Below are 27,878 nucleotides of genomic sequence, written 5' to 3' on the forward strand. Positions count from 1 at the left end.
TATATACCGAAGCATCACAAAGAATTGCTTTACTAAAGTCCTAAATCACCAATCTGCGGCACAGTACATACATCCTCGTACATGAATAATTACAAGAAAAACAGCATAATCTATGCATTCTCATAACCTTGGCAAGTTTATGTTGTTTACACTAGTGAGGTTAACCGCGGTGACCGCGGTTATAACCTAGCTATAACCATAACCTCACCGCAGAGCGAGGTTATCAAAATCTCATAACCATCACCTCACCGCGCGGTTATGGTGATGGTTAACCGCGGCTAACCGCGGTCATGCCGCAGCCTATGGCCGACAACCAAGATCCAGGCCATAGCCTGAGACAATATTGTCATCAGACAGAAAATGGCACATTATGATATTATACAGCTCCTCTGTTAATTCCGGCTGGTCGCATAAAAGGCTTCGATAGCGCGTCCGAAGACCTTCTAAAGAGTATTAGTGGATCTTGCAAGAGGCTCCAATAGCCACTGAAGGCTACCACAGATTCAATATTACTGTGCCGACCATATATGACCGCTGGTCATGTAGGGGGCTTTTCTGTCCCGGGAATTGGTAGGAAACTGGCCGATGTATTCAGATCCCTTTGCTATTTCCACAGATTAGAATTATGTCTCTTCCAGATGCCGTATTATACTTCGTGTGTTTGAATCACCGTTTGCAGCTAGATTGACAGAATCAGACTTTCGTTCGTTTATATTTCCGACAGCTGATATTGGCAATTACGCCTAGCGGTGACGCTCAAGCATTCTGAGTCCAGGCATCAGAAACACAACACAGTAATTAAGCAGGGCGTGATTCTAGGATAGTCAATAGGATATGTACTCCTGGATAGCTTGCCGCATCGTACTGCAACAGTAGCCACTGCCATAAAATTAAGCAGAAGTAAACGACTCCAAAACGCTACAATAAAAACCCATCTTTCCCGGATCAAGATACACCTTCAGCGCATAGGAAAGTCCTTGCACACAAGGATTAAGGAGGATAGTAGATAGTCTTTGATCGGTCTTCAACTCCTGCTCCGCGTGGCGTACATATTGGGCATATTCAGTTGTCTCCGCCAAGAGCTGTACGGTGTCCCGATCCTTCGGCTCTCCATCCGCGGTGTAATTATCCGGATCGTCCATGGCACGAGGTAAGACAGTCAAGAATATCGGCGGCTGTACTACCTCCCAAGGCACGGTGCAAACGCCCTCCCAGTCAATAACACCAAGGACCTGGAATGAGGAGTTAACGATGATATTACTCTGATACAGATCTGGATGATATAGTGGAAACGGCCCGTTATCGCAGACCGATATTTTGCTTGCGAGCGTGCGCAGCCGGAGAGGGAAATTGTGGATGGAATCTAGGATTTCCTGGGACCAGCCGCTGCCCGCTGTGCGTCGGTGAATTTGGTCGTCAGTTAGAGGGAACTTTGAGTGCTTCGCCCAGGCTATAAAACACTCCGTTGCTGTTGAGAATGGGCCTCCTAGGCCTGGGAGGGGCCCAACGCCAAAAGTATTATCAGCGTGCTTGATTACTGTGCCGATTTTGGGGAGGCGGATCGACGATAGATGGACCTTATAATATTAGCTGCATGATTATATCAAAGGTCTTCTGGTTTAGCCGGTCTGTCATACTTGTATGCTCGCCATCTCGCGGTAGAAACCGCTCCTGCGTTCAACCGTGATCCGACCTCGATGAACTTCATATCCTCCACTAGCATCGATCGCCGAGGAGCCTGCAATAAACTCCATGAGCACAAAGGCTGCTCGAACATTATTAACATCATCAAGCTCATAGCCAAAGGTCTTGGGCACGGGACACCTAGCAGCAAACTCCAGGATCCTGATGAGATGCACGCCGCCTGCCGTGCATTGATCAAGCAGTTTGCAGGGTTTATTATTGTTTAGGGATGAGGCATAGGCGCACAGTGCGTGCCAGTCTATCTTTTCTCGACATGCGTCTCTCGATACCTTCTGATACGTGTGTTGGTCTCATTTTCAGTTGAGAGCAGCATACTTGTCCATCGTTGTGGTGGTATGTTGAGTATGGATGTCTGGCATGAACGTAGCGGTGAGCCTGAGCAGCAGCTAGAATCCTCCACCATTGGCCCATAGGCTTCACGGCTTCCATTATAGACGCCGCTGTTTTCAGGATGCATTATATAAGCGCGCTTTACTCAATCCAAGAGAACTCTGTGGTCACTCCAGACACGCCTATATCCAACGCTCAATCCCCCCAAACCATGTCTAAGATTGATATGTGTTATGGATACGCATGTACGCTCAAAGGGGAAGGACAGAAGGAAATTGTATCAACTACACGAACGTGGCCTATACGTATCGGATGCCATATGACGACTGACTATCTATCTCGTTGGTAATAGATCTCTTATTCTGTGTCTCTCTCGACACGATATATTGAGGGGACAGATCCTCAGAGGGCAATCGGCAACGAGATAGAGGATCAATCGTCATATGGCATCCGATCCTTAGTAGGCTACGTCCGTGTAGTTGATACAGTTTCCTTCTGCTCCCTTCCCCTCTGAGCATCCACAACAGGTTCTAAAACTAATGTCTGGGAATAAGGACAGGACCCACTATGTCCGAGGAGACCATGCTTTCCTCCCGAGGGAATAAGCCATTTTAAGGTTGAAGTAGTTGCTAAGGAATCCAGAAAAGCCCCGACAGGGGCGATCGATAAAATGCTCCTTATCACCTATCATAGTCTCGGTTAACTGCTTGTTTAAAGTATTCAAGACCTACTCGCCATCGGGGCGATCAACGAATTCTTGCAGTAATTCCCTGTATATTATCCAGACACTGGATACATAGTAATGTATTCCTTACGCGACAAGCTCGTCCTTTCCAGTCGGTATTACTGTAGGATCCGGCATTGACTGGAAGAAAAAGCAACGGTTGTCCAATGAATGGAATACGAGGTACGTGAGAAGTGTCCAGGCTCCTTTTTTCATCGAGACTGGTGACATCCAGAGAACTTCGACATATGCTTTGAGCAGCTGTACAAGGGACGACTGTTTTTCCTTGTGTCTCACTACGCGGATGCTGAGAGCCGTAGAATGAAGGCCAATTTACAGCGTTTATTTTTTGCATGGTGTCCTCGGCAACAGCGGCCGTGGGTTACCATTGGGGCTCACTAGCTAGGGCTCACCAGCTCCCACGCGTTCCGGCTCCCCCGAGGCGGGGCCTTGAACATTGTGTATGTGTCCAAAATATAGACTAGCCCATAATGCAGCATTTCAGGGACCCACAACCACGGCCAGAAGAGTCAAGTACCCCATGGATCAGCGGAGGTTCTTCACAGCCAATGAGATCCTTGTTCGTATCAAGTGGGCCTTCAGCTTACGGTAGCTCGAGAGCTGATATCTTCGACCTCGGTCCCCGCTGCTGCTGACAGTCAACTGATCTTACATGTACGCCTAAACCCATTTCCTCGTCGCCGGCAGCTGGAAAGCGCTGTTGCGATATATTTAAAGCTGCGCCCACCGAACAATCCACCTCTCGAGCCTTGTCAGTTACTGTCACCACAAATATGGCGGAGAGCACCAGCACAAGCGGAAGCTTCAAGCTCAGTGACGGCCTGGAGGTTTACTCCAGAGTCTGGGAAGTAAGTTGAGGACATCTATAAGCCGGTCCCTGCTTTTGCTCAGCGCCCACAAAACTAAACATATACTTCCCCTCTAGCCCGCCGACCCGCCCAAAGCACACATCGCCTTCCTCCACGGCTTCAGCGATCGAATCGACCACTACGACCCCTTCTTCACACTCCTCACCTCAACCTATTCGATAAAAGTCCACTCCTGGGACCGCCGCGGCTGGGGCAAGACCGTGCACTCAAAATCCCAAATCGGCGACATCGGGCCAACTTCCCGAGTTCTCCGCGAGATCAACGAGGGCCTTATCCACATCGCATCAACGATACCCGACATTAATCAGACGCCGCTTTTTGTCCTGGGCCATAGTATGGGCGGGCAGGAGTCAGCGTGTTATTTTCTCTCTACGGATCCCGCGTATAGGAAGGGTGGGCCGCCTATTGCGGGATGGATCCTTGACGCGCCGTATATTGGTCTCGATCCCGCGAGTCAACCAAGTTGGATTATTGTCAATTCGCTGAAGTTTGTGGCGAAGTTTATTCCGAAAATGAAGCATACCCAGAAGCTGGATGTCAGGTTTATCTGTAGGGACGTTGCCGTGCAGGAAATGTATAAGAATGATCCACTCTGCCATAATACGGGGACTCTGGAGGGGCTGCAGGACCTGTAAGTTATTACTATCTATGTATAAATGCAACCATAAAGCAAGCTAACTTTGGAGCCCGCAGTCTCCAACGCGAACACGACCTAACGACCCTCTCGTCGTCGGAACCCGTGCCCCACGGATTAACATCAAAACTCCCCCTCCCAGTCTTCTGGGCGCACGGGTCAAAGGACATGATCACCTCGTACTCGATTTCTAAGAATCTCTATAACCGCCTTGAACCATACGATGAGACGGACCCCGACGCAAAGACGTGGAAATCCTTTGATGGCGGGTACCACCAAATCCACGCGGAGCCCGAGGGAATAAAGGAGGAGTTTATGCGAGATGTTGGGGAGTGGGTGATGAAATTGACGGGGAAGGTTGTCAGTTAGGATGGAGGGAATTGGTGTAACGCGCTCGTAACAACGTTTATACGAACAGCTGTCGGAGTGCCTGGAGCAACAACTGATGAGATACCTAGTCAATACAATAGAGCAGGTCTTATAAAAGAGATGGCAGGTAGGACTTAACAGAACGAATTGCTTGGAGGCTAGGTAGCTACAATTTCGGTGACTCTATATGTGTGGTGTCCCGCCATCCGGCCACTGCCGGTTGGGGTTGACTGCCCTAGCCTGACTGTTGGTGCCTGGATAGTCAGGTGTTGCTCCCGTCGTCTGGCGTAGTAAAGGTGCGACTTCCGCTCAGGGGCCTCTGCCCGACGTCGTGCGCTTGTCTGTCTGGGGGAGACCCGAGTAAGCCATTGAATGAAGGGGAGGAGCAAAGCAATGACGGACTAATGGTTGGGAAGGAGGGCATGGGAGTACAGAGAGACATAGTAGAATTTATAGTTTCGCTTGCACGGCACGACTACTTGCAAGGGGACTTTGTGCTGTCCGTTCTCTGTGACTCTTGACTGTTTATGGGTGTGGTGTGTCCTTGGGTATACTCTGGGAGAAGCCAATCACAAATCACAGTGGAGCCCGGCGAGTCCAGTGGGGATTGCCGCGCCGCAGGGAAGTGCACCCCAGTGAGCTGTGAGCTGTAATGCTGTTATGTTGCCGCTCTGGTAATTTTCGCGCGGTAAAGCGGCGGCCACGAACTTCCAGTTGGGGTTTAGCGCCCGGGGCCGTCATCGCCCAAACGGGCCATGGGGATCGCCTGTTCAGGCGATGTCGGCCCCCAAAGGTACATTCTTGCCGGAATTTATTCTCTCTATCTTACCACTATTTAAGTTTCAATACCTTTACTATTGAGACTATGTATATCGTTTTGAAGGGCAAAAGCAGGTGAGAGCTTAGTTGAACTCCCTTTTAGATAGCATAATTCCCGATCGTTCCGTCCTCATCCGAAAATCAAACTCGAAGAGAAGCTGGTGTAGTGGATTCATGAACCGTAAGCAGGTTATTCGACAATGGTCTGCATAGAGGTAAAATGCAAACCGTGATCTACACAATATCCAAGCAACTGAACTGAGTGCGTTAAACACACAAAAACCGCGCATAAAGCCCACGCAAACAAGGACGCAGACGTCCCTGGCCACGGGTTCTGGTCGTTCCTGTCACAGAGTAGTGTATTACTGAAGAACTATGCAGTCTCGTGATACAACCTCTAAAAAGGTAGATGATGAGAAGAAATGCCAATTGATAGTCGTGAGCACACAAATCATTACACAAACATTGTTATGATCCTAGTGCCAATATTGACTTTACCTGCCACGGGGTTTGAACTACTTAACCAGTAAATACATCCTCGTCCACTTCTTCATCATCGAGCGCGTCCCAGAATTCTATCGGACCTGTGCAGTATGTCTTCCCAACTTGCAGGCTAGCCGCACAATCATCAGGATCCAGCGACGGATTAACCGCGACAAACAAATCATGCGTGATCGAGCCCTGGAGGCAGATCGCGACGCAGCTCTCGCTGTCCTGGGCCTCGTGCCACCGTCCACAATTCATCGTTGTCTCCTCGGCCACACTTGCGTCCGCCGGCGGCGCGACAATGGCGTCCGCATATCCATTCGATGGTGAGGGGGCCGTCCCTGTGCCGTCATGGTCGTTCACATGCTCGCCGCCCTGCGGCGAGAGGCAGAGGATGGTTCCGTAGATCTCACTGGCGATGTGGATGTTGGCGCAGTCGTATGAGACCCACGGGTTATATTTGCGCAAGTCTCCCTGGCCCAACTCAAAGGCGTATTCGATGCTCGAGCATGTATCGGAAGGTTGTAGCTCGTAGGTTTCTTTGCAGGAGAGCGGAAGACAGAGTTCCAGTCCAGGCTTGATGGATGAGCACCACTGAATGATGTCTTGGTTGCCCATGTACAGCGCGGCTGAGGAGACGCTGGTAGCCTTTGCGATGGAGGTGCATGTGTCCCCGTCGGCCGTAGTGTACGTGACATCCGAGAGGCAGAGGGCTTCCTCGGTCGGAAGAGGGTTCAAGGGGACCTCTTTGATTTCGGTGGGTCCGGAGAGGCCGCAGCGTGTGTTGATGGCCTCGAGCACGGACTGGTAGTACTCGTCATACGGGGAGTAGGGGCTCTGCTGCATCATCTGGTGACGCTTGACGAAACAGTAGGAGCAGATTTCGTCCTTCGGCATCTGCTCAAGGGAATCGACGATGGTAAAATTGTCGATGATGGCTGTATGGATTAGCAGATATACCATAGGTACTACGTGGAAAGACTCATACTATTACAGTACTCCCCAGTGGTCTCATCCTTGCTGCACGTCTCGTTATAGCCCGCCCACATCCGGCCGCCGAACATGACAGGAGGTGAACCACGGCTCAAAGTGTATCCGGCACAGCTCCGCTGCACAGAGTCAAACCATTCCTGCAGGCTGTCACCGCAGCTTGGATCGCAAACAGACTCGGTCAACTCATCATCGCCGGGAGATCCGTGGTACTCAGCCCGCGTCATGCCTCTCACGTAGGGGTTGCACTTTATCAGCGCGGTGAGCGCCGTTACACACAAGGAAGGGAGGTCATTTTTTTCCAGGCTCTCCGTGTTGTAGATGCTGAAACCGGGGAAGTCACGCTCCCCCGCGGTCTGCTCCGCACCTCCGAGCCAGGCAAGGACGGATGACAGGAAACCATTGACATTGTCGCGAGCGTATGTCGGGACGCCATTGAAGGGGGAGACCATCTCGATAATCGCTTTCGTGCAGAGATTGTGGATCCAGATGCTATGGCTTTGCTCGATTTCCAGACCATGCTGCTGGCAATCGTTTGTGTCCAGGCAGTCTTGGGAGTAGGCAGAGTAGAAGCTATAGAGGCCTGTTCCGAGGACCCAGATGCTGGACGAGTCTATAATGCGAACCGCCCATGACACAGCACACATCATGGGATCGTCCTTGCAGTTGTTAAATGTTGGATCATTGGGAAATGCTCCTGGTGTAAAGGGGGCCGGAGCGAGAGGCACTGGCTGGTAGTATGGCGACTCGGTCTGGATCATGGCCATGAGAATATTTTCCGCTTCTGAAAGCTGGTATTGGTACAGAACGTTATGTTCTGAGGATGTCCCATACAGCCATGCCTTTTTGCTCTCAATCAAGATCCCGCGAGCGGAATAGACGTCGATTTGGTCCTGCGTGATGACATCCAAATCATGGTCTGCAACCCACACCCAGATATTCTCGAGGTAAGGTGTCGAGGTCGGTGCTAGGTGCAGGAGAAGTGAAGCTGCGATGCAACCAAGGTTTACACGGCCAGTCTCCTTCGGGCACTGCTCTTTCTGGAGGTTTGTTCCAACAGCGCCTCCAATCCGAAAATGAGAATCCCACATCGCGGCGGAGCCCTTGGAGGACTGTTTGACGTTCCACTGAACAAGAATGGCACCAGCAGTTGGACCTGAAGCCGTGAACAATAGGTCCTGGATTTCAATAATGCCAACATCCCCAGGGTCGCCAATTTTCACCGCGACATGAGGTTTGTCAATATCCTCAAATTTGGAGCCGGTAGCCATTATCTGAGGCCAGGCTTGGCCCACAATCCGCGATCCGACAGGGACATCCAAAGTGTCCGTGATAATGTAAATGCCGTAAGGGAAGTATACCACCGAAGACAGATTAGCTGCGTACGACAGGACCCAGTTCAGCATAACTGTGTCATCCGAGGTCCCGTCACCCTTGACGCCAAACAGCTTAACGTTGACAATATCCTCGGCGGCGAGATCCTCGTACTGGGGACGTCGGCGGGTGAACCAGTTAGGTTTAACATAAGCTTGAGTTCCTGTCATCCCCTCGGTCCTGTTCATAACGGGGATATCAGATCCGTCCACGAACGAACTAGCACCTGATGCGTTGGTAACAGTCCCAAAGCCCCATGAGTCTTTGAGGACTTCATCCCCTCCCGCGAGGAGGACCTTGTTCTTTACGCTGTCAACCACGGCTGTCTCGACGTTGAAGAACCCAACATTATGAAGCAGGAGAGAAGTAGAGTTTTCAGCGTGTAAGGATGTAATGATGCCGTTCGGGGTATTCGCAATAATTGCATCGGCCAGGATAAGGGAGCCTACGCCTTGCCCAGTGCCCATGGAACCGCCAGCCTAGTATTGTTAGGAGCCATCACTTGACACTTGAGGAAAGGTAAAAGCGTACCCCGCCAACAATTGTCAGGCCATTTATGCAAGACTCGATAACGTAGTCTTGCATTGTCCACGCCCAGTCCCAGTGAACCTGTAATGCAGTGTTGCAGTTAACGAAAACAAGCTGGCTGGTGGTGAATTGCTGGTTACCAAAGTACGCCCTGTGGCCGTGGTTAGTACTTTTCCCCTAGGGATACGGGGTTTGGGGCATGGGGTTTTCGCTACGTACCCAAAGTTGCCACCTACAAAGGTCAGGTCCGCTAAAAAGCCTCCGGATCCGTTTTCCATGTAGATTCCCTGTTGCGTGTTTGTGGGCACGTCCGAGTTGTAAAGCATGTAGAACTCAATGTTCTCCAGCGATGACCCTTGGGCTACCTGCCAGTGAATTGCACACACATAGGCCGATGGATCAGTCAGGCGGATATCGATTTTAAAGTTCTTGATGCTTCGTAGAAAGTTGTTCTGGTTGAGGTACCATTGGGCGTTGTCGCCGACATAGGGATCAGAGGTTATGACACCCAACCCGACGAAGCTTGACGCAGCAAGAATGGTCGGCACATTCATAGGCTGGTACAAGTCCGTTAACCATCAGGACACGGCCAGAAGGGCAATACTTACGTCACCAATAAATTGGGTATTATAATACTGGATGATGGAAGAGCTGACTAGGTACTTGCCCCCTGGGAACCAAACAACAGCAGGGTATCTCGTACTGGAACCGCAGTCCTCGCCGCAGCGTCCGCCGTCGGAGATAGCTCTATTGATGGCAGCGGTGTCGTCAGTGACGCCGTCTCCCTTCGCTCCGTAATCACGGACATTTCTCCATACCTAGTTGCCTGTTCAGTACATAGTTACTGCAACATATAGATCTATCTATCTATATATATATACATATATAGATATTTCTACATCGGTCTCGGGATTACCAAGGGTACTCACTTTGTATCCATCAGGAGCGTACGGGCTATACCCGTTTTTGTTCATATGTGGCATCCAGTACTTAGATGGAGCTCGCTTTGCGAGGCCACTCTGACTGTCAATATCTTCGTCGCTATTCATTGTGTCTGTCGGTCCCGTGTACGACTGAAAGTCGTAGAGACCGTTGGAGCGAAGAAGTGATTGTGGCGGGGTGTTTGTCTGACGCTTGTTCTGCCCGTACTTCTGGCGCATCATTTCGGCGACGTCGCTGTGATTCCCGGTTGGGGTTTGACGCGTAGATTCGGCCACGATACTCGCGGCGCGCGCGAGTTCAGCTGGAATGTAGTACGGCTTGTTGCCTTGTTGGGGCTCGGTCGAGTCATCGCGCCGTCGGAGTTGTGCGTGTTTCGCTGCATCTGCGCTGTAGGGTAGGGGCGTAGCCGCCGTAGAGGAGACCTAACACGCCCGTGTCAGTGATTGTTTGATACGATTGAGTGATACCGGACTAGGCTTGGAGGGCCGGTCAGGGTAGGGTACCTTGGTTTCATCTGGTTTGCGCGATGTATAGTTGTTGAAATTGGGGTGTTCGACCCTTTGCTTGTTGACATGAGCTAGGACGGCCAGTGCATTCTTCAGCATTGCCTCAGGTGAGTCTGCATCGGTGACGTTGCGGGGTACATGAGGCTGATTCGAGCGGCGATCATGATGATCGTGGTGGTGGTGATGGCTGTGGTCGGCCCGTGCCGTGCTGATCAAAAGAAAAGTCAAGATGACCAAGCAGGCCGAGAGGGTTTGAAACCCTGTGCGCGGGACTTTGAATAACCTCATCCTCTTGCCAGTTGACACCGCACACCCAATGGCAAACAGTACAGGTCTTCCTTGCACGACCACATGAAGCCCAGTGGAAGGGGAATTTGTACCATATATTGCCTTTCACTGCAGGAACCCGGACAATCACCGAGGATGGGCAAGCACAGGCGCTGGACATGAGACGAGAGGGGACTTTGAGTCGTAACTGCCCAGATCCACCAAAGGGCCGGACTTGCAGCAACCAGTGGGATCGTGCCTCGAAAGCAAATCGTGCCGCATTTGCCGAGCCGCAGGGTCGCAGGCGGAGCAGGCCTGTCCCCACGCTCACTGGAGTCGAACGATTGGCTCAAGCGTCTGAGACTCGGAAGATTGCACAGAGGAGCATCTGCCAAGCTAGCGGGCTCTGCTAGTGCCAATATATGCCCAAAAAAACCGCTGTCCTTGGCGCGCTAAAGAGCGTGAGCTTACCGATAATTGCTCAGTAACCGACGCTTTTGCTGCATTATTGGACGGCATGTTTCATTCAGCAAGCGGGGCTTTTGATGGTACCTGCAGCTTGTTGACCCTCCACGAACACGGGATTTCAGTGGTTTTCTGGGCCAAGCACGGCGTTTGGTAGGCGATACATCGCCTTGCTCGCCACCTGGCTGCTTTCGTGGATGGCTCGAAAAAGCCCCCTGCTGTCTCCAGTATGCGGTGTGATGAAACAGGAGTTGTGTCGCGAGATCCAATGGCCCCCCAAAGCACCGCCTCTTTGTTCGCCTCACATAAAGTACTAAACTCTCCCGGCTCTTGAGGTTATCAGGCCATCCTTCTCGACTGGTACCGAGGCCCTCAGTGCCTGACTGCTCCGGACTCCGCTGGCGCTGGCACCGTTAGGCACGCTAAGACCGCCACTAGTCCGTGTGAGATCTTACGGGCTTGGGCTTAACGCCGTTCTAGACTCGCCGCACGCCTCCCCTACCACAGATTCGCGTAGCCGAACAAGATGAATGTGTCAGGCGGATGGGCGTATTGCCTGTGGTGTCCATGCTGCTGGCCTCGCTGGAAAACCCTCTCAAGACACGTTCGAGTGACCTCTCGCGCAGTATCATTGCTCAGTCGTAACCGCCTGCCCGCCGCCCTGGCAGCTACTATCTACCATGTGACTCTATGGGGACATATCACCAGATATGTGTCGGAAGGGTGGCTAATAACCCCGGCGGGTACTAGGTAGCGTGTTCCGGAGATTAGCTTTCCCAAAAGGCCGCAGTATCCGTTGTCACACCGACACAAGATGCAGGGTGCTGTGTAACGGCTAGCGTAGTGCCACCGAACCGTCGAACACCCTGGTCATTGCGGAGCGCGCCGAGGATTGCAAGGACCAAGTTGAACTCCCATTCAAGCACTTCGCGAAGCCGTAATGCCCTCACCTCACGGGGGCTCGCTGGAAAGAGCCCGCGGCACGACAGGCGTTTTGACTGAGGGCGCGAGAAACTCAGATATATTCCGTTTGATCTTGCTGATCATGGCACATCTGCCGAAGAAGAAATGGCGGCGCGGTTCGGATCGTGGCTCAGTCAGGAACGAAATGAATGTCGACCGGAGCCCAAGGAAGGGGGGTATCAGGTTACAGCCTTGCCGCCAATCAAGTAATTCCCCCTGGGGTGGACTTTTTTTTCCACTTCCCCGTGGGAAGCTCGCGTAAATAGAAGTCCATTGCAGTGGAACCTGGTTCAACCGTAGGGCGACTTGGCAGGCATTCGAGGTCCGAGGGACTGACTTGCACTAGCGCCGCGTGGGCGACATCCAGCAAGCGATGCACCCTCTACGCACGGAGTATGGCCGAGGAAGTTATTGCGCCGGCCAGGACCCATTCTCCTTAAGTAGACGGAGAGCAATCTTTCACGAAGCAGACGACGGAAACTATCTGCACCATGTGCAGGGACATCGACCACCCAGTTCACCATTTGGGGAACAACATGGCGGTCACTCAACCGCAGCGGTGCGGATATCCTCGCCCGTTCATACCGTTTTTCGTGGCCTTCATCGCCTCCTTTCTTCTCTTCCAACAAGTTCAAGCGCAGGACTGCAGCGCCCTTAACCTCTGTGCCACTGGCTGTTGTAACAAGTTTGGCTATTGCGGTGTCGGCGACGACTACTGCGGTGCTGACTGCGTGAGCACTTGCGATTACTTATCTGAATGTGATGTGTCGAGGCCTTGTGCCACCGGCTGCTGCAACAAGTACGGTTACTGTGGGTTGGGGCCTGATTGTGAGTATCATCAGCGCAGACGAGAGCTAAACGAGACACTCACCAAAGGGACCAGACTGTGCAGACGATGTCTGCGTCGCGGGGTGCGAAAGCCGGTCTGAATGCGATCCCGGCGGCTACGGCGAGTTTGCGGACAATGCGAAGTGCCCGCTGAACGTATGTTGCTCCAAGTTCGGCTTCTGCGGTACGACAAAGGAATTCTGTGGTTCGAAGACCGTGAAACGGCCCTCATGCTCCAAGGAAAACGGGATGACCCGTGTTGTAGGATACTATGAGGGGTGGAGTATGAACCGATACTGCAACAACTTCTACCCGGAGCAGATTCCAATCGGGGTGTACACGCACCTGAACTACGCCTTTGCCTCCATCGACCCGGAGACCTTCGAGGTTCTTGCCGGAAGTCAACGTGAGATCGAGATGATGAAGCGCCTCACCAGCCTCAAGGAGTCGGATCCTGATCTCAAAGTGTACGTGGCTATTGGGGGCTGGACGTTCAATGACCCAGGACCTACTGCCACGGTTTTCTCTGACATTGCACGCTCCGAAGCCAACCAGAAGGCATTCTTCAAGTCGTTAATAAGCTTCATGTCAACATACGACTTCGATGGCATAGACCTTGACTGGGAATACCCTGTTGCCGATGACCGAAGTGGCCGTCCCGAGGACTTTGAGAACTTTCCCAAATTCATGGCCAACCTGAAGAAGGCGCTCAAGGCCTCTGGAGGGCGCGATGGCCTGAGTATCACGCTCCCGGCATCCTATTGGTATCTGCAACACTTTGACATCGTCAAGCTCGAGCGCAGTGTCGACTTTTTCAACATCATGTCATACGACCTGCACGGCGCCTGGGACGGGCACAGCGACTGGGTGGAGCCGCACTTAAATTCCCACACGAATCTAACTGAAATTACAAACGCGCTGGATCTTTTATGGCGCAATAACATTAAACCTGACAAGGTGGTGCTGGGCATTGCCTTCTACGCGCGTGTCTTTGCAGCGTCTAACCCTAGTTGCATGGAACCCGGCTGCCTCTTTCAGTCTGGCGGGAATGCCGGGGTTTGCAGCAACGAGGTGGGGATCTTGCTCAATTCAGAGATTATCGAGATCATGGAGAAGCAGCAGATCAAGTCCACGTTCGACAAGAATGCTGCAGTCAAAATCCTCAAGTTTGATCAGAACCAGTGGCTCACATACGATGATGCCGACACCTTCAAGCTCAAGGCCCAGTTTGCCAGTAGCCAGTGTCTGGGCGGAGTTATGGTTTGGGCAGTCTCCCACGATCTTCCCGGCGCGAACTACTCCCGTGCCTTGGGAGAGGCTGCAAACCGCAAGGTCACTGCAATTGCACTACCGGCTCTTTCGGAGGATGATGTGCAGACCCACACGGTGAACGAGCAATGCAAGTGGACGAACTGCCTCGACGGTTGTCCCTCGGGCTGGACGCACGTCCGTCGCAGCGACGACGGGAGCAATGGGGAAGCTTTCATTGACCACAACGACTGTCCGAAGGGCAAGGACCACTTCTTCTGCTGCCCTCCAGACTCACCGGTGCCGACCTGCGGGTGGTATCACCACCGTAACGGGAATTGCAACGGCAAGGACAACTGTCCTGCCGGTATGCTGGAGGTTGGTTCGAACAAGAACCACTGCAAGAGCCCGGCGACAAATTACGAGGTTGCCTGCTGCACGTATGAGGACATCCCCAGCATGAGGCTTTATGACCAATGTGACTGGAACTCCGGGATGGGATGTGATCACGAGCCCTGTGCCAGCGGCATGCCGCAGGTTGCAAACTCCAGCACGGGCAGTGGAGGCCATTTCTGCCGGTATCGAAAGTCCTGGCAGGACTGGGCGGGGACCTACGTCGAGTACCAGGACCGGAAGTATTGCTGCCAGCAGGAAGAAAACGTGGAATGGGTGGACTGCGAATCGCACGACGCCCACGGCACTCTTTGGCTCACTGAGGGCGAGGACATGTCCAACTACTGCTGGAGTAACTGCCCCGGTGACTCAGTCCGAGTGAGCTTGCACGTCACGTATCCCTGTGACGGTGGCGGTCGCGTTGACTGCTGCAAGCCAAAGTACCTCACTCTCAATGATCACGACGCGGAATGGAGCGACGAGATGAAGGGGTTGGAGCAGTCGTTGAAGGAATTTCTCGAGAGTCCAATCTGCCCTGATGACGACGAAGCTTATGGATTCAGGCGTAGCTGGGCAGTGGGGCCCACAGGAGGCAATGATTCCTTGGGTAAGTCCACTCAACCACCAAGATTCAATGCACAGTGTATCTGGCTCACGCTTTGGTTTTATATGGACCTAGACACTGATACTCGTTGCAGACCTGTTCGCGGGATCCCTGCGCTCACTACACCGCCGCGCACCAAGCTCCAAAGTTCGGGATGATGTGCACAGAATACTGTACACTCTCGTCTTCGTGGCTGTGCCCGGCCCAACTGCTTCGCAGATGATGGAAATGTGGATTCTGTATGTCCCTTCTCTATATCATAATCTAACTCCATCGAACATTCGGGACTACGCGACGAGCTGGTGGGATTGGGCGACGACTACAAAACATGAGTTTATTGAGATTATCCTCTGCAACATGCGATACTACAACTCAATACTTGGCAAAGACACGCAGGAAGCTCTTGACTGTGAATGCGAGCCCGAAAACTGCTGTCTTGGAGATACCTGTGAGACATACACAGACGATGGCCTTCCCCCCGAAGATGATGATAAGGAAGCCCGGCTGGTCGCGCGAGTTAGCACACGAGAAATAAAAGTGTCATTGCCCGATGGCACGGTTCTTAAATGGTACGGGCTTGGGGTTAGTTACCTTCATCCTACCCATCTCTCACTATCTTCTGCCCTGTTGCAGCACGGTTGGAGACCCATTACTAATAGGTATCGGCACCGACCAGTACACTAGACGAAAGAGGGTGGAGGAGAATTCCAACCATCCAATGCGGAAGAAGGCATACGGCTTTGCCCAATCCGGCTTCTGTGGAAGCGGGAAGATAGGGGTGCTGATAATTCAGCAAAACACTGATGTTCGGGATTATAATGGTGAGTCGTCGGGCCCCATCCCTGCGCAGTCCACCGGGGCTGTTTATCGCCAGCGACTAAAAGGTGCCAACTCCAGTCGAACACAAAATAGAACTCAAGACCATTGGTCTATGGGCGGAGCATGGCGCGGCTGGCACATTGCCTTCTGGCAAATCGCCGCCGAACAATCTGCCCCCAATCCCCCTCGCCTACGTCAAGACGCATCTTGGGAGTCAAGTCCTTCCGGCAGCGACCACTCCGCCGATGAAGGGAGGTCGAACTGGTTACATCCCGCTAAATCGCATCTTCAATGCTCTGGGAAGCAGTCGGAATAATGGGGGATTCGTCCTCCTCAAGGAAGGTATCAACGCGGCCAAGGGAAAGGTATGCCGCGTTTTGATTCTTACATTTCGGGTGCTTTCGCTACTAGACACGGTCAAACTAACATGACGACGCGCAGCTTTGGAATGGCAATTATCCTAATGATGATGACGAAACCAAGTTATTTGCCCAACAAGGCGATCGCACATCCGCACAAGAAGTGCTCAGCAGGATTCGAACTGTAGCCGCTGTCATCAGTTATCTCAATCATCCTGCTAACCAGGCAGCAATGGTGCAGGAAGCACATGAAGTCGAGGCAGAGATTCGTCGCGCGGACGATGAGTGGGTTGCACGCGGTAATCCCCACCGCGAGATTGGCGTGAAGTGGTGGAGAGCTATATATAAAGATCAGCTCGAGGCAACGGGGGCAAGGGCTCGAAAAATCATCGATCAATGGTGTGATGAGATGACCAAATACTGGGCTACCCGAACAGGCGATACCGCGATGGAAGTTATGCAGGCGGTGGGAACCCTGCGTAATTCGGAGACAGTTATCAACCAGGCAGGACTGGGATATTAGCTTTGCATGTTCCCCATTGGAGGAGACAAATGAATATATCGGTGGTGGAGCGTAGATAGGAGCCAGGAGATGACTCAAGGATAGTATATGCATGTGGGTAGAGTAGGAATAATAAAGCCATGTAGGTGCAAGCGGGCTATATAAATACCCAGAACAAAGGGACGCATCCCTCACATTAGCCGCGCCCCCATAGACCAAATTGGAGGATGCCTCCCTGGAGTGCGTGGCATGAAGGCCAGTGGGGCCCCCGGCTGACTGCAAACCCAAACCTCGGCCCCGCTGCCTACACCATGATTTTTTCTATTGCAGAGTACTAGGCATCCGTACCTTTTCTGCTGCACCCAACCGCCTTCGCCATAGGGTTGCCACGGTCATCCTCCAGGCTTGCAATGACTACGAGCCTGCAGGGGTCATGGCAAGGGACCACCCACGGGGACCTTACGAAGTGTTACGGAAGGTCGAGCCTCTCGTGCCTTCCTAGCCCTGTGACCTCTTGTAAGCTCAGCAACCTTGATTGACTCTTTGTTAGGGATTTACTTTGTCAGGATAGATCAGCCTGTTAACCAGGTAAGGATTCCAACACCATGTATGATTAACGATATTAAGACGAATAGCCGGCGTAGTCAAGACTAAACCTTGCGGATCCCTCAGCCAAGGGAATCCCCTTCGGTCCGAAAATACATCTATGGAGCTGTACACATGTAACCTCGTAGCGACGTCATGACGAAGCCCTGTCCGAAAACGGCGGATAATCCCGACGAACCTCAACAGAATCCGAAACACTCTTACTTGATCACGGCCACGTGCAGCTAGTATGATGACTAGCCACAGTCCAAGGTATACACTCTGAAGCTGTATACCTTGTAGAGTTAAGTGCTGACAAGTTGTTTGTAAGGCACTCAAGAAATTGTATGCGGACAGCTGTCGGGGCGCCGGGGACAACAACTGGCGAGGTACCTAGTCAGTTCGCTAGATCAGATAATCTGCGATAGAGATACAGAGAGGAAGGTAGGTCAGGACAGAGCAGAGCGAACCGCTTGGGGAGCTAGGTCGCTAACAATCTGGGTGACTCTATATACGTGATACGCCGCCGTCGGGCAACCGTCGGTTGGGCATCGGCGGGCAGCTGCCCTCGCCGGTTGATGCTCAGCGAGCCAGTTTTTTGGTATGGCTCACGAGTTGATGCCTGACGGATCGGGTGCCGTTGTTGTTGCAATGGACAAGGTTTGATCGATGTATGAAGTATGATTGATTGTTTTTCTCTAGAGCTACGCTAAAATAACTGTTGTGAATGCTCAGAGGGGAAAGGGCAGAAGGAAACTGTACCAACTACACGGACGTAGCCTACTAAGGATCGGATGCCACATGACGACGGATTCTCTATCTTGTTGACGATAGATCTCTTCTCTCTTGTGTACAATCTCTCTCTCTCTCCCTACATAGAGGGGTCAGATCAGGGGTCAGAGATTAGGCCGCTTATATCACGTGGAGTAAGCCAGGGCTTATCGTGTACACCAGGTGTACACGATGAAGATCTCCCCTGCCCCATTACAGATATCAGTACTCGGACGGCTCGTGAACTGACCAGGAGGCAGGGTATGGCTATGCAGTCTATTTTGGCCCTATCCTGGTGACTAAAGGACATGGCCCCGCGGGCCCCAGGACAGAAGTCTATGATGCAGAAATCATGGGTGCTGTGGAAGGCCTACGCGCAGCCCTGGGACAACCATGTGTGGGTTACTCTACCCAGCTAGTTATCCTCCTGGATAACCTAGCAGCAGCCTCCCTGCTAGCAAGCTATAGGCCAACACCACACAGGCATGGGCTGTCAGAGTCTTTTAGCCAACGAGCCGCCCAGTGGATGGAAACCCCCTCAATCCTAACCACACAACGAAGCCTTTTCAGGTTCGCTGGATTCCAGGCCACTCTGGAATCGCTGGGAATGAGCTAGCAGACAAGCTGGCTAAGCTAGGGTCTTCAATATACAGTCCTGACATCCCCCCTCCCCAGCATACCTACGGCGGGAGGCAAAACAGTGGCTCCGTACAGAGACATATACAGCATATGCTAGTAAGGCACCCGAAACCTACAAAACCCTGAATATCAGACCCCATACAAAGGAAAGCCGCTCCCGCGAGCACAAGCTGCCCCGGTAAGTACTTGGCCCACTCGTCGCCGCTCGTACAGGCCACGGAGACTTTACGGCATACCACCAGCGTTTCAACCATACAGACTACCTGGGGAGCTGCTCTTGTGGCAAGGCAAAGACCCGGACGCATTTCATCTTCTGCCCGTATACCAGAAAGCGCTGGAAGGATAGATGGAGATGTATAAGGGATGGCCCGTCAAAAACAATAGACTGGCTCTTAAGTACACCCGCTGGGGCTGGGAATTCAGCCGCATCGTGCAAGAATCATCCTTCTTCAAGGATATATGCTCGGACTGGGCCAGCCGGAGCGCTTAATAATGCAACAGTCTACACATCTACCTGGATAAAGGGTACAAGCCCTCCCTGTGACGAGCTACGCCCGAAGTCTTGATTCGAGCATTGCCCGAATTGCGACGAGCCGGATAAGCCGGACATGCTGGACATGATCAACATGATCAACAACATGATCAACCGGATTAACAAGATCAACGTGATCAACGTGACCAACGTGACCAATATGCTCGATACTGATCAACACGCTCGGAGTCCAATGGTCCGAGCTCGCTACCAAGCTTGCCATTCAGGCAAAGCATATAAGAACCTCAACGGTCACTGTTTATTAGTTCTTCAGCGAATTCTTCTCTAGTCAAATACTACTTGTTAGTATCAACGACTCTAGCTCGTGGCACTCCCCCCCATCTATAGGTAGCCAAAACTGGCTTCTGCCCTCAGAAGACCTAGCCAGGGTAGTGCCGGATGCTTCTTCCGCTCATTTCCAACATAATGTCCATAGTTGCTGCTTCAAACCTGTATCTAGCTAGTTTTAGGGAGTTCTGTTTGGACAGCACGTCCAGATGCCCCCTGGGAGGCCGCAGATCACGTGGGTTCCGTCATCCGCCGAGTGACGTTAAATAATAAAACCAAACCAAACCAAACTTGTCCCCAGCGTCGCGCCAGGGATTGCACATCCTTGTCATTGTTGGCGAGTTATTGGCTGTCATTATCCCGTGACTTCCTTGGCAAGGTTTCGACGTCGTGTCATTACCGGTACACTAAGCTACACGATTTTGTTCGCCGCCCGTCCGTGTCCAAACTTGGCCTCCTGTTTACCCCTACGATCCTCCTCCCACTTCTCATTACTCTCATCACAATGCCAACCTCCCCGCTGGTCATACTCGCAAAGGAAGTCGAGCAAGCCAGAGCCCCCTGGGGCTTGGCGATATATCGCACAACCTACAGCCCGTTCTCCGACACCCACTTTGATGCAATCACCGAGCTCATCACTGCCCTGGCCAAATACAGCGTACGCAAATGGAAAAACATGAATCCCAATGACCCTGCCAAGCTCGCGGCAAAGTCGGCTTTACAGGAGACATACCAGCCCATTATCTTGAATGACAAAGCTGAATTCGACGGAATGACTTTCGAGGCTATCCGTGCCCACCACCAAGCCTTGGTCAAGCGCCCTGTCGGAGAGCGGCCCCTTACCAATAAGTACTTCTGCGTTGTTGTTGATGACGAGGTTGTGCAGACATTAGCCGGGGCAAATCCGGCTGCTCTCATCGCTACTGAGAATATCTTGGTTGACTACAGTAAATACTGGGTCAAGGCCATTGAGTCGGACCTGGAAGACGAAGATGATAAAGGGTGGATGAAATGCTCGGTCTATGCTCTCTGGAATTTGTGGATTGATATGGATGACGGCAGGCCCATGCGTTCCTACGAGGCGCTCTATCCCCGGGGCGTTTACTGTGGATAAGTTGGATCTGCAGCCTGTTTAGCCGCATTGTCTTCCGAGTAGCGGCCCCGTTAACTAGGCGGTGGGCTTTCTGGCTGAAAAGATTCTTTTCTTAGTGGCCAACCACCTTGATCTGCTTAGCCAATCAGTCCTACGTGCCCTGGGTAGCGCCGTTTAACCCAGCGCGCAGGGCGATATTTTGCAGGCTTTTACGGCATCCCATGTTTCTTCACGGTCCCTGTATCTACCAGAAAACAACCCACAGCAGCCAATCCATACAATATTCACATACTTGGAGGTTAACCTACCAAACTCAGCATTGATCAATGGGCGGTGTTCTGTCCTACAGCGAGACCGGTGACGGTTGGCGATGGATCTCAAGCTCGCTGTATTCTCAATTCCATGTACATAGCCAAGTAGCCAGAGAGATATTGCGCAAATCAGACCTTTGTCTCGTGGCCACTGTTCGGGACAAACACTATTCCCGCCACGGGGTAGTTGCTGCCCCTGTTTAACCCGGGTATCAGAGAATTCTTCAAACACCATGGCTTTCCCGGCAGTGCCTCCGACCTGGGAGAAAAGTGCGTATAAGGCGTTGAATGGGAGTTCCACCAGTACTATGTAAGGTCACACGAATAGCATAAAGAAGCAGGTATATCCGTATTTAGTGTGGGGCAAAATTTACTCTATACGGCGGAAGCTGCTCCCCGCTCCCCCCGGCCTTTAGCGGATGCATTAATGGCGTTAAAATGACGCGACTAAGATAGATTTCAGCTTATCATCTAGGCTCTCGTACTTGGAGAAGACCTGGCCAATGGAGAAGATCAAAAAGATGGTCGAATATCAACTCCTGAGGAAGTTGGATACACGCAGACGAGGATCAACATCTAATATGACCATCATTTGACCTCCATATCCATAGCCTAGCCGAGATAACCAGTGATGTGAGCGAAACACGAATGTACGTCCTGGAAGCCTTTGTTAGTCCTGTTGGGGGGCTATGGCTAGGCTAGCTGTAATGCAACACTAGATATTGCCGTGTTTAGATGTACCTTGGCGGGATTTCCTGCAGTTAGCAGGGGCCAGCACAGCGTCCTCTGTGGCCTTTCGGACAGTACCTCTTCGTCTTTGATATAGAGCTCTCTGCAGCGCGGCTCCACGTTTCTATATAGCCAAAGGGGCTTCGCTAGGGACCCTACTATACTGCGCGCGTTTGCCCTAACTTAGCTTGCTGGTAACGCCTCCTAGTGTTACAGTACTCAATACCTCATCCCGCAGCAGGTGCTTGGGGGACCTCCCACAGGCGCCCGCTCAGCGACCGCTTAGGGTAATTCTTGGCCTTTCTCCCTTGTATTGTTGATTGCCCCTTCCCCCTTTGTATCCGAACCTGTGACTCATTCCTTGGCAGTGCGGTGCAAAGACGCCCGCTGCTGCAACCTGCTGGTCTTCTCGTTCTCCAGTAATTTGTTTCTGACCACAGTTGCAACTAGGTGCTCCAAGTCCTTTCATGCATTGTCCATAGCCAACTGCCATCTCTCTAGTCGCTGGGCAGCCGCTGCGAGTGAAGCACAACTGACATCTGACGTTCATCAGACCTCGCCACCGCTGGCTGACACCCCATCACGATGCGGTCCTCTTCTACGCTACTTGACTTTGCAAACAAAGGCGATGAAACCAACTCTTCATGGAGCTGACGATTTACCGCACAACATACTTGACGTCCTCCACCACCCACTTCCACCACATCATTGAGTTCTTACTGCGCTCATTAAATATGGTATACGCATTGGCTTGAGCGCAACCCCAATCAGCCCGCAAAACTTGCTGCCAAAGCCGTGCTCCAGGAGACATTTGAGCCCATCATCATGAGCAGAAAGTCTAAGTTCAACAAGATAACCATGGAGCGCATCTGTGCCCACTGCAAAGCCTTGCTTGCGCCCCCTAGCGGGGCGTGGCACCATAACAATACTACCAAATGGTTCTGTGTCCTTGTCAACGACGAGGTTGCAGAACACTTAGTGGGAGCTGACCCGAGAGCTCTTATTGCTGCGGGTGACAAGTGGCAGAACCATGATAAATACTGGATAAAGGTCATTGAGACAGACCCGGATAATATATATATATATATATATATATAAGGAGGGTATGGGTTGGATGAGGTGCTCAGTTACTCTCTCTCTTTGCCCTGTACGTCAATATAAACGGGGAGAGGTTGATGAGGAACTACGAGGCGCATAGTCCCGAGGGGGTCTTTTTTGATATCTTGGATCTGCCGGCCAGGTATCTTCTTGTCCAGGTAGCCAGCCCCCGATGAGTTAGTGGGCATTTCTGCGCTCGCAGTGATAACATTTTTTGGACATATGACATTCTATGATTATTTACGGCGCCTGTATCTTCGAGGGTTCCCACAACAAACAACCAACCTTTCCCTTATTTTTCAGGTACTTAGGAGTTCACCGAGAAAAACCGCGCCAGTGATCTAGTAACGGAAGACTTTAATACAGCGAATGTCGTGTCCATTGACCATGAACCTCTGCTTTTCTTCTTCATCTTCTTCCTTTCTTTCAGTTTGGCCGAAGTCTCATCTGCCGGACACTTCGGCTGTCTAACAATCCCAAGTCTAATATAGTACTTTTATTCTTGTCATCTCCTGAAGGCTCAAAGGCAACGGTATCTTGTAATAAGAAGGCCTTGTGACTGCCAGCTCTGCTGCATTATCCAAAGTAACATGATATATTTCTGCTTTGTCAATTTTGGAGAGTTCTCCTAGCTGTAGTCTTCTCTCAACATGAACCAGACAGCATGTGTTGTTAACCACGTATATATGCAATATCTGGAGCACTTGAAGCAACTTTAATAACACCAGAGGCCGTGATGTTCCATACAGGAGCCTCGGGCGTGGTTGAAATGTATATGATTTCGGAATTGCGTAGCTTATACGGGGTTTTTGCGTCTTTAGGTTCGTTGTTCACTGTTTGTGTCGCAGCAGAAACTGTTTTTACGTCAAATATAAATATCGGTTCTTGAGTGGCTCTAGCGAATAAGAACAAAAGTGTTGATATCTTTCTCCTCCCTTTATCAACCTTTCCCAATCATACGTCAAGACTTCCGACTTCCCGGACTTGCATGCCGACGGATTCTTTCCCGAAGTTACAAGGACGGATCACTTTTCCTACGTGGCCACAATTCCGAGGCTGTACACTGATGTTGGAGAGACCTTATTTAGAACCAGGTTGAGGGCATGGCCGACAACCAAGATCCAGGCCATAGCCTGTGACAGGAGCCATATCACTGTTGATTTTATTTAAGGATTGCCACCGTCGAAAGATCCAATAACAGGAATTACCTACACGGACGCAATGGTTACAGTTTGCAAACTTACGAAATATACAATATTAAGACCAGTGCAGAGAGAGATGACAGCACAAAAGCTAGTACTACTAATACTACGAGAAGACTTTATTCGGAGAGGATTACCAAGGTATATTACATCGGATCGAGACAAGCTGTTCACATCAAGATATTGGGAGATAATTATAGAAGCATGCGGAATTGAGCAAAAATTATCCACTGCCAACCACCAACAAACAGATAGACAATCAGAAAGAATGATTCAAACCATTGAACAGTATCTACAATATTACCTGGATTGGAATCAAGACAACTAGGTAGAATTGTTGCTGATGGCACAGTTTGCTCTAAACAATGCAAGAAATGCAAGGACAGGTATGATACCTTATATTGCAAACCTAGGACGACAACGTAACATCGTCGAGAATCTGAACGGCCTCATATCAGGCACGAGAAGAGTATGTGTGCTAGATCCGGTATTCCTTTGGCCCTCTCAGCGACCTGTTGCATTGAATGCACTTTTACCACCTCCTCAGCACGTCCTAATTGGGATGAATTCACCTTTCAAAAGCCTGTTTATCAGTATTTACTCAAGCCGTTACCGGATAATTGTCCGGCTAAGCAGATTTTCATGGCAGACCACCACTATTCAGAGGTTAATTTTGAGTTGGACGAGAACTGATGGCAGGACTACACCCAGGACTACACTTTCACCAAGGTGGCCGCACTTGAATACATGCCTACAGAAGCTGCAGTAGCAGCTGTGGATGGAGAGCATTAATACTATCCTTAGCCAGGCCATTGCTTATGTCGACCCACTTGATCAATGCGCTTGTCCAGGCGCGCTTCAACAGTTTGTTATCAATGCCTACCAATAGCACAGCCACTGACTAGTTCCTATCACCCAAAGCCCTCAATTGACCAGCAATATCTGCAGATCTGGAAGCATCTCTCTACTTTGTATATTATACCACCCAACTAGATCAGTGGTTTTTAGAGGTCTGGATCGATCGGTCGATTCAGTCCGCGCTCCCAGTATCTCCACCAACAGCCAACCAGCCAGTCAGTCATCGACCAACCGGTCTCGCCGAACCCGTCCATCCACCCACCATGTCAATCGCGCCGCCTCCGGAACGTGCTGGTTGATATGACCATCCTCCACCTGATCATTAGGCGGCTCCTAGACGTCTACAGACGGGACATCAACCTCCGCGCGTGATGTGAGGAACTGATTCTGTCTTGATTCGTGGCAGAGGACTTCTACCCGGAGACAAGCGCTGCTGATGCGTTTCCTGATTCGGGCAATGCAGCGTACGAGCCACCTGTTGACTCCAGCCACCTCCTGGGCGGGGTCCTGTTGTGGAGTAGCTCCTACAGCAGGCTTGGGCCCGCTTCAGTACTTCCCTGGCTGGCGGACCGTGCTGGCGCATGCAATCTGTTGTAGGCACAATAAGATCTTCCAGAGAGTGGTACAACTGCTGCCGGCCGAGGAGCTGACTGCCAGCCGTCCGACCAAGCTTCCTGTCCATGGGCTCATACCTGGTGCGCTAGACTATGTGTTCGTAGCTGTTATGGTGAGAAAGCACGACACACTCGCCATCGGCCTGCCTGGGTGCTCCCCCCGACCGTACTGCCCTAGTAATGTTAAGCAGGGCACCAGTTTTCTGGGCCCGCCTTCTGGTGCAGCAAGACATTAATATTACTACAGTGCGGCCCCGTTTAGTCGATACGAGTCATCCCAGCAAAAAATATCGCCTATCCGAGGTTATCGCCAAGATGAAGTTCTTATGTTATTATCTAAGCATTACTGAGCCAACTATCTAGGGTGCCCTGGGCCCTTGCTGTGACGATTTCACCTTCTAAGTCTCGCTCTAGCCGCTCAAGAGACCTAAGAAAAGGTGTTTTGGATGCATCTTGGCCCTCCATATAAGAGATCAATAGTTGTACAGCATTTAGAGCATCCTGAGGCTTTGGAAGAGGGGCCGGCTCAGCTGAATCATCATCTAGATCGTCTGAATATATATCTGCACTCCCAGAAGCCTCAGTAATTAGACGCTCAAGTAATGCCTCCGGAGGTATCTCGTTCCTAGAGCTAGTGAGCTCTTGAGACTCCTCTGCAGGGTTAAGAAAGAAGGAGATTTCCATGCAATCTGATAGTCTCCCAGATTGCTGCACCTTCTCATAAAGTGGTCTTAGATCAGGTGCTTCGACTGGAAGCTGTATAGGATTCAGAACCAGCGTGCTCTTATAGAAGCAGGCAAGGATTGTTGAGCTTAGGACATCATGATGCCAGGACCGTACAAGCCAGCGTATGCAATCTAGAATTGTCACAGATTCTAGAGGATCCAGGTCTCTTTGATAGTGAGAAAGCATATATCTTAACCACTGTTTTCGATAGTAAATCTTCAGGTTCTGGATAATTCCCTGATCAAGAGGCTGGTACCGGCTTGTCGAATTCTTTGGGAGCCAGCAGACGCGTATATTAGAAGGAGGCGGTGCTAGCTCTAGGCCAGAAAGATGCGCAGGGAGGTTATCCATCGTAAGAAGAACAGATCGCTGGCCAATATGTTGATAGAATTCCAAGAGCCATTCACGCATGATAATTTGGTTCATCCAGGCATTCTTATTCCACTGCCACCGAATTCCAATTGCTGAAACATTGATATTGCGAAGAGCTCGTGGCTTGCATGCCTTTCCAATTACCCAGATTGGTAATCGATCAGTTCCAGAGGCATTGACACAGCATATGATAGAGATCCGAGTCTTATCTTTCCTGATTCCAGGTCTATTAATGGAAGATAGGCTCTGTGATGGAGGCATACGCCAGAAAAGCCCAGATTCATCCATATTATAGATGTCATCCTCATTATACTGGCCAGCAATTGTACGTATTGCCTTCATCTCCTCATCAGCCTCTTCTGGTACTGAACCAGCTTCACCGTGATATATACGCTGCTTGATATTGTAGCGCTGTTTGAATCGATGTAGCCAACCACTACTGAAGGCAGGTAGGGACTGGTCACGATATTGAGGCAGAGAACTCCAGATTTGGCGTGCTTTTTCAATAAGGATATCACCGGTGATATATGCCCCTTTGCAATCAAGTGTATGATGCCACTCATAAAGGATAGCTTCAAGGTCTTGCCACTGGCCGATGCCTTTGCGAGTTGCTGAGGAAGGGTTGGATTTAGAGTCCAGGTAATGATATTGCGAACTGAGGATATCAGATACAGTAGACTGGCTTAAACGGTGATCATATTGAGCCTGGAACCATGCTATACAGGCCTTTTGTGTAGCGGGCCCTGCCCGGAAGTAGTGCTCGAGGCCGTCGACGGCCACTCGCTTCACGTGACCTTACCGTCACATGACTCGTTAGTAAGCTGGCGCATATCTAGATGTTTCTACCTGGCGATCTTGTTTCTTTTCTTTTCTTCTTTCTTCAGCGTGTTCTTCTGCAATAATCCTACTTGTAGGATAGTGAATGGCATTAGCCCGTGACATTTTGCGTTGGACGGTGAGACTGGCTATGAACCCAGTCTCTCAAAGCCTTCCGCTGGACGTCAGAAAGTCTTTTCGGGGGAGCCATTATGATTGGTCTAAATTGGATTTTCCACTAGGATGAGCTTTTCAGATAGACGATATGGTTCTCGATATATCGGGGATCGGGGTTACATAGTAAAGCGAGGTAAAATTATATGGGCTGGAACTCATCCCAAGATGATATATCGGCTAAGCGGGGTTATCGGCTAAACGGGTATCGGCTTGGCGAGGTTTTACTACGGCATACTGTTCGAACAAAAGGGCAAAAACGTATTTAACACGTAACGTGTTTGTACCAGCCCAGATTCTGCCAGCAGAAACTGATTACATATGCA

The 27,878-nt window shown here is 51.1% G+C and overlaps 8 protein-coding genes across 8 annotated transcripts; 4 read left to right on the forward strand and 4 right to left on the reverse strand.

Annotated features, from left to right (window-relative positions):
- Positions 1-890: 890 nt before the first annotated feature.
- BDW70DRAFT_154447 (uncharacterized protein) lies at positions 891-2,133 on the reverse strand (the record flags this gene model as incomplete). The annotated part of the gene is made up of 3 exons (XM_073739854.1): positions 891-1,577; positions 1,638-1,976; positions 2,020-2,133. The coding sequence occupies 3 exons, from the start codon at positions 2,131-2,133 to the stop codon at positions 891-893; spliced, it is 1,140 nt and encodes a 379-aa protein (XP_073590913.1).
- A 1,305-nt stretch (positions 2,134-3,438) lies between these two features.
- On the forward strand, positions 3,439-4,865 carry BDW70DRAFT_24326 (acylglycerol lipase). Its single transcript, XM_073743581.1, has 3 exons — positions 3,439-3,627; positions 3,705-4,279; positions 4,342-4,865. Exons 1-3 carry the CDS (start codon positions 3,553-3,555, stop codon positions 4,649-4,651), a joined length of 960 nt encoding a protein of 319 aa, XP_073590914.1. The 5' UTR covers positions 3,439-3,552; the 3' UTR covers positions 4,652-4,865.
- Positions 4,866-5,900: 1,035 nt separating this feature from the next.
- BDW70DRAFT_24334 (pectate lyase superfamily protein-domain-containing protein) lies at positions 5,901-11,043 on the reverse strand. The gene is made up of 7 exons (XM_073743582.1): positions 10,294-11,043; positions 9,778-10,212; positions 9,457-9,666; positions 9,068-9,405; positions 8,852-8,999; positions 6,945-8,799; positions 5,901-6,894 (listed from the first exon to the last, which is right to left on the reverse strand). The coding sequence occupies exons 1-7, from the start codon at positions 10,582-10,584 to the stop codon at positions 5,990-5,992; spliced, it is 4,182 nt and encodes a 1,393-aa protein (XP_073590915.1). The 5' UTR covers positions 10,585-11,043; the 3' UTR covers positions 5,901-5,989.
- Positions 11,044-12,393: 1,350 nt separating this feature from the next.
- BDW70DRAFT_24339 (uncharacterized protein) lies at positions 12,394-16,901 on the forward strand. Its single transcript, XM_073743583.1, has 6 exons — positions 12,394-12,819; positions 12,875-15,067; positions 15,159-15,646; positions 15,741-15,885; positions 15,962-16,248; positions 16,325-16,901. Exons 1-6 carry the CDS (start codon positions 12,483-12,485, stop codon positions 16,763-16,765), a joined length of 3,891 nt encoding a protein of 1,296 aa, XP_073590916.1. The 5' UTR covers positions 12,394-12,482; the 3' UTR covers positions 16,766-16,901.
- A 2,446-nt stretch (positions 16,902-19,347) lies between these two features.
- Positions 19,348-19,560, forward strand: BDW70DRAFT_145416 (uncharacterized protein; the record flags this gene model as incomplete). The annotated part of the gene is made up of 1 exon (XM_073738419.1): positions 19,348-19,560. One exon carries the CDS (start codon positions 19,348-19,350, stop codon positions 19,558-19,560), a length of 213 nt encoding a protein of 70 aa, XP_073590917.1.
- A 372-nt stretch (positions 19,561-19,932) lies between these two features.
- On the forward strand, positions 19,933-21,233 carry BDW70DRAFT_145417 (uncharacterized protein). Its single transcript, XM_073738420.1, has one exon. It carries the CDS (start codon positions 20,065-20,067, stop codon positions 20,671-20,673), a length of 609 nt encoding a protein of 202 aa, XP_073590918.1. The 5' UTR covers positions 19,933-20,064; the 3' UTR covers positions 20,674-21,233.
- A 1,135-nt stretch (positions 21,234-22,368) lies between these two features.
- BDW70DRAFT_145418 (uncharacterized protein) lies at positions 22,369-22,811 on the reverse strand. Its single transcript, XM_073738421.1, has one exon. The coding sequence runs from the start codon at positions 22,745-22,747 to the stop codon at positions 22,460-22,462; it is 288 nt and encodes a 95-aa protein (XP_073590919.1). The 5' UTR covers positions 22,748-22,811; the 3' UTR covers positions 22,369-22,459.
- Positions 22,804-23,045, reverse strand: BDW70DRAFT_145419 (uncharacterized protein). The gene has a single exon (XM_073738422.1). It carries the CDS (start codon positions 22,976-22,978, stop codon positions 22,820-22,822), a length of 159 nt encoding a protein of 52 aa, XP_073590920.1. The 5' UTR covers positions 22,979-23,045; the 3' UTR covers positions 22,804-22,819.
- Positions 23,046-27,878: the final 4,833 nt, after the last annotated feature.

Source organism: Aspergillus foveolatus (genome assembly GCF_047715535.1).
Source record: "Aspergillus foveolatus strain CBS 279.81 unplaced genomic scaffold BDW70scaffold_141, whole genome shotgun sequence".
NCBI lineage: Eukaryota > Fungi > Ascomycota > Eurotiomycetes > Eurotiales > Aspergillaceae > Aspergillus > Aspergillus foveolatus.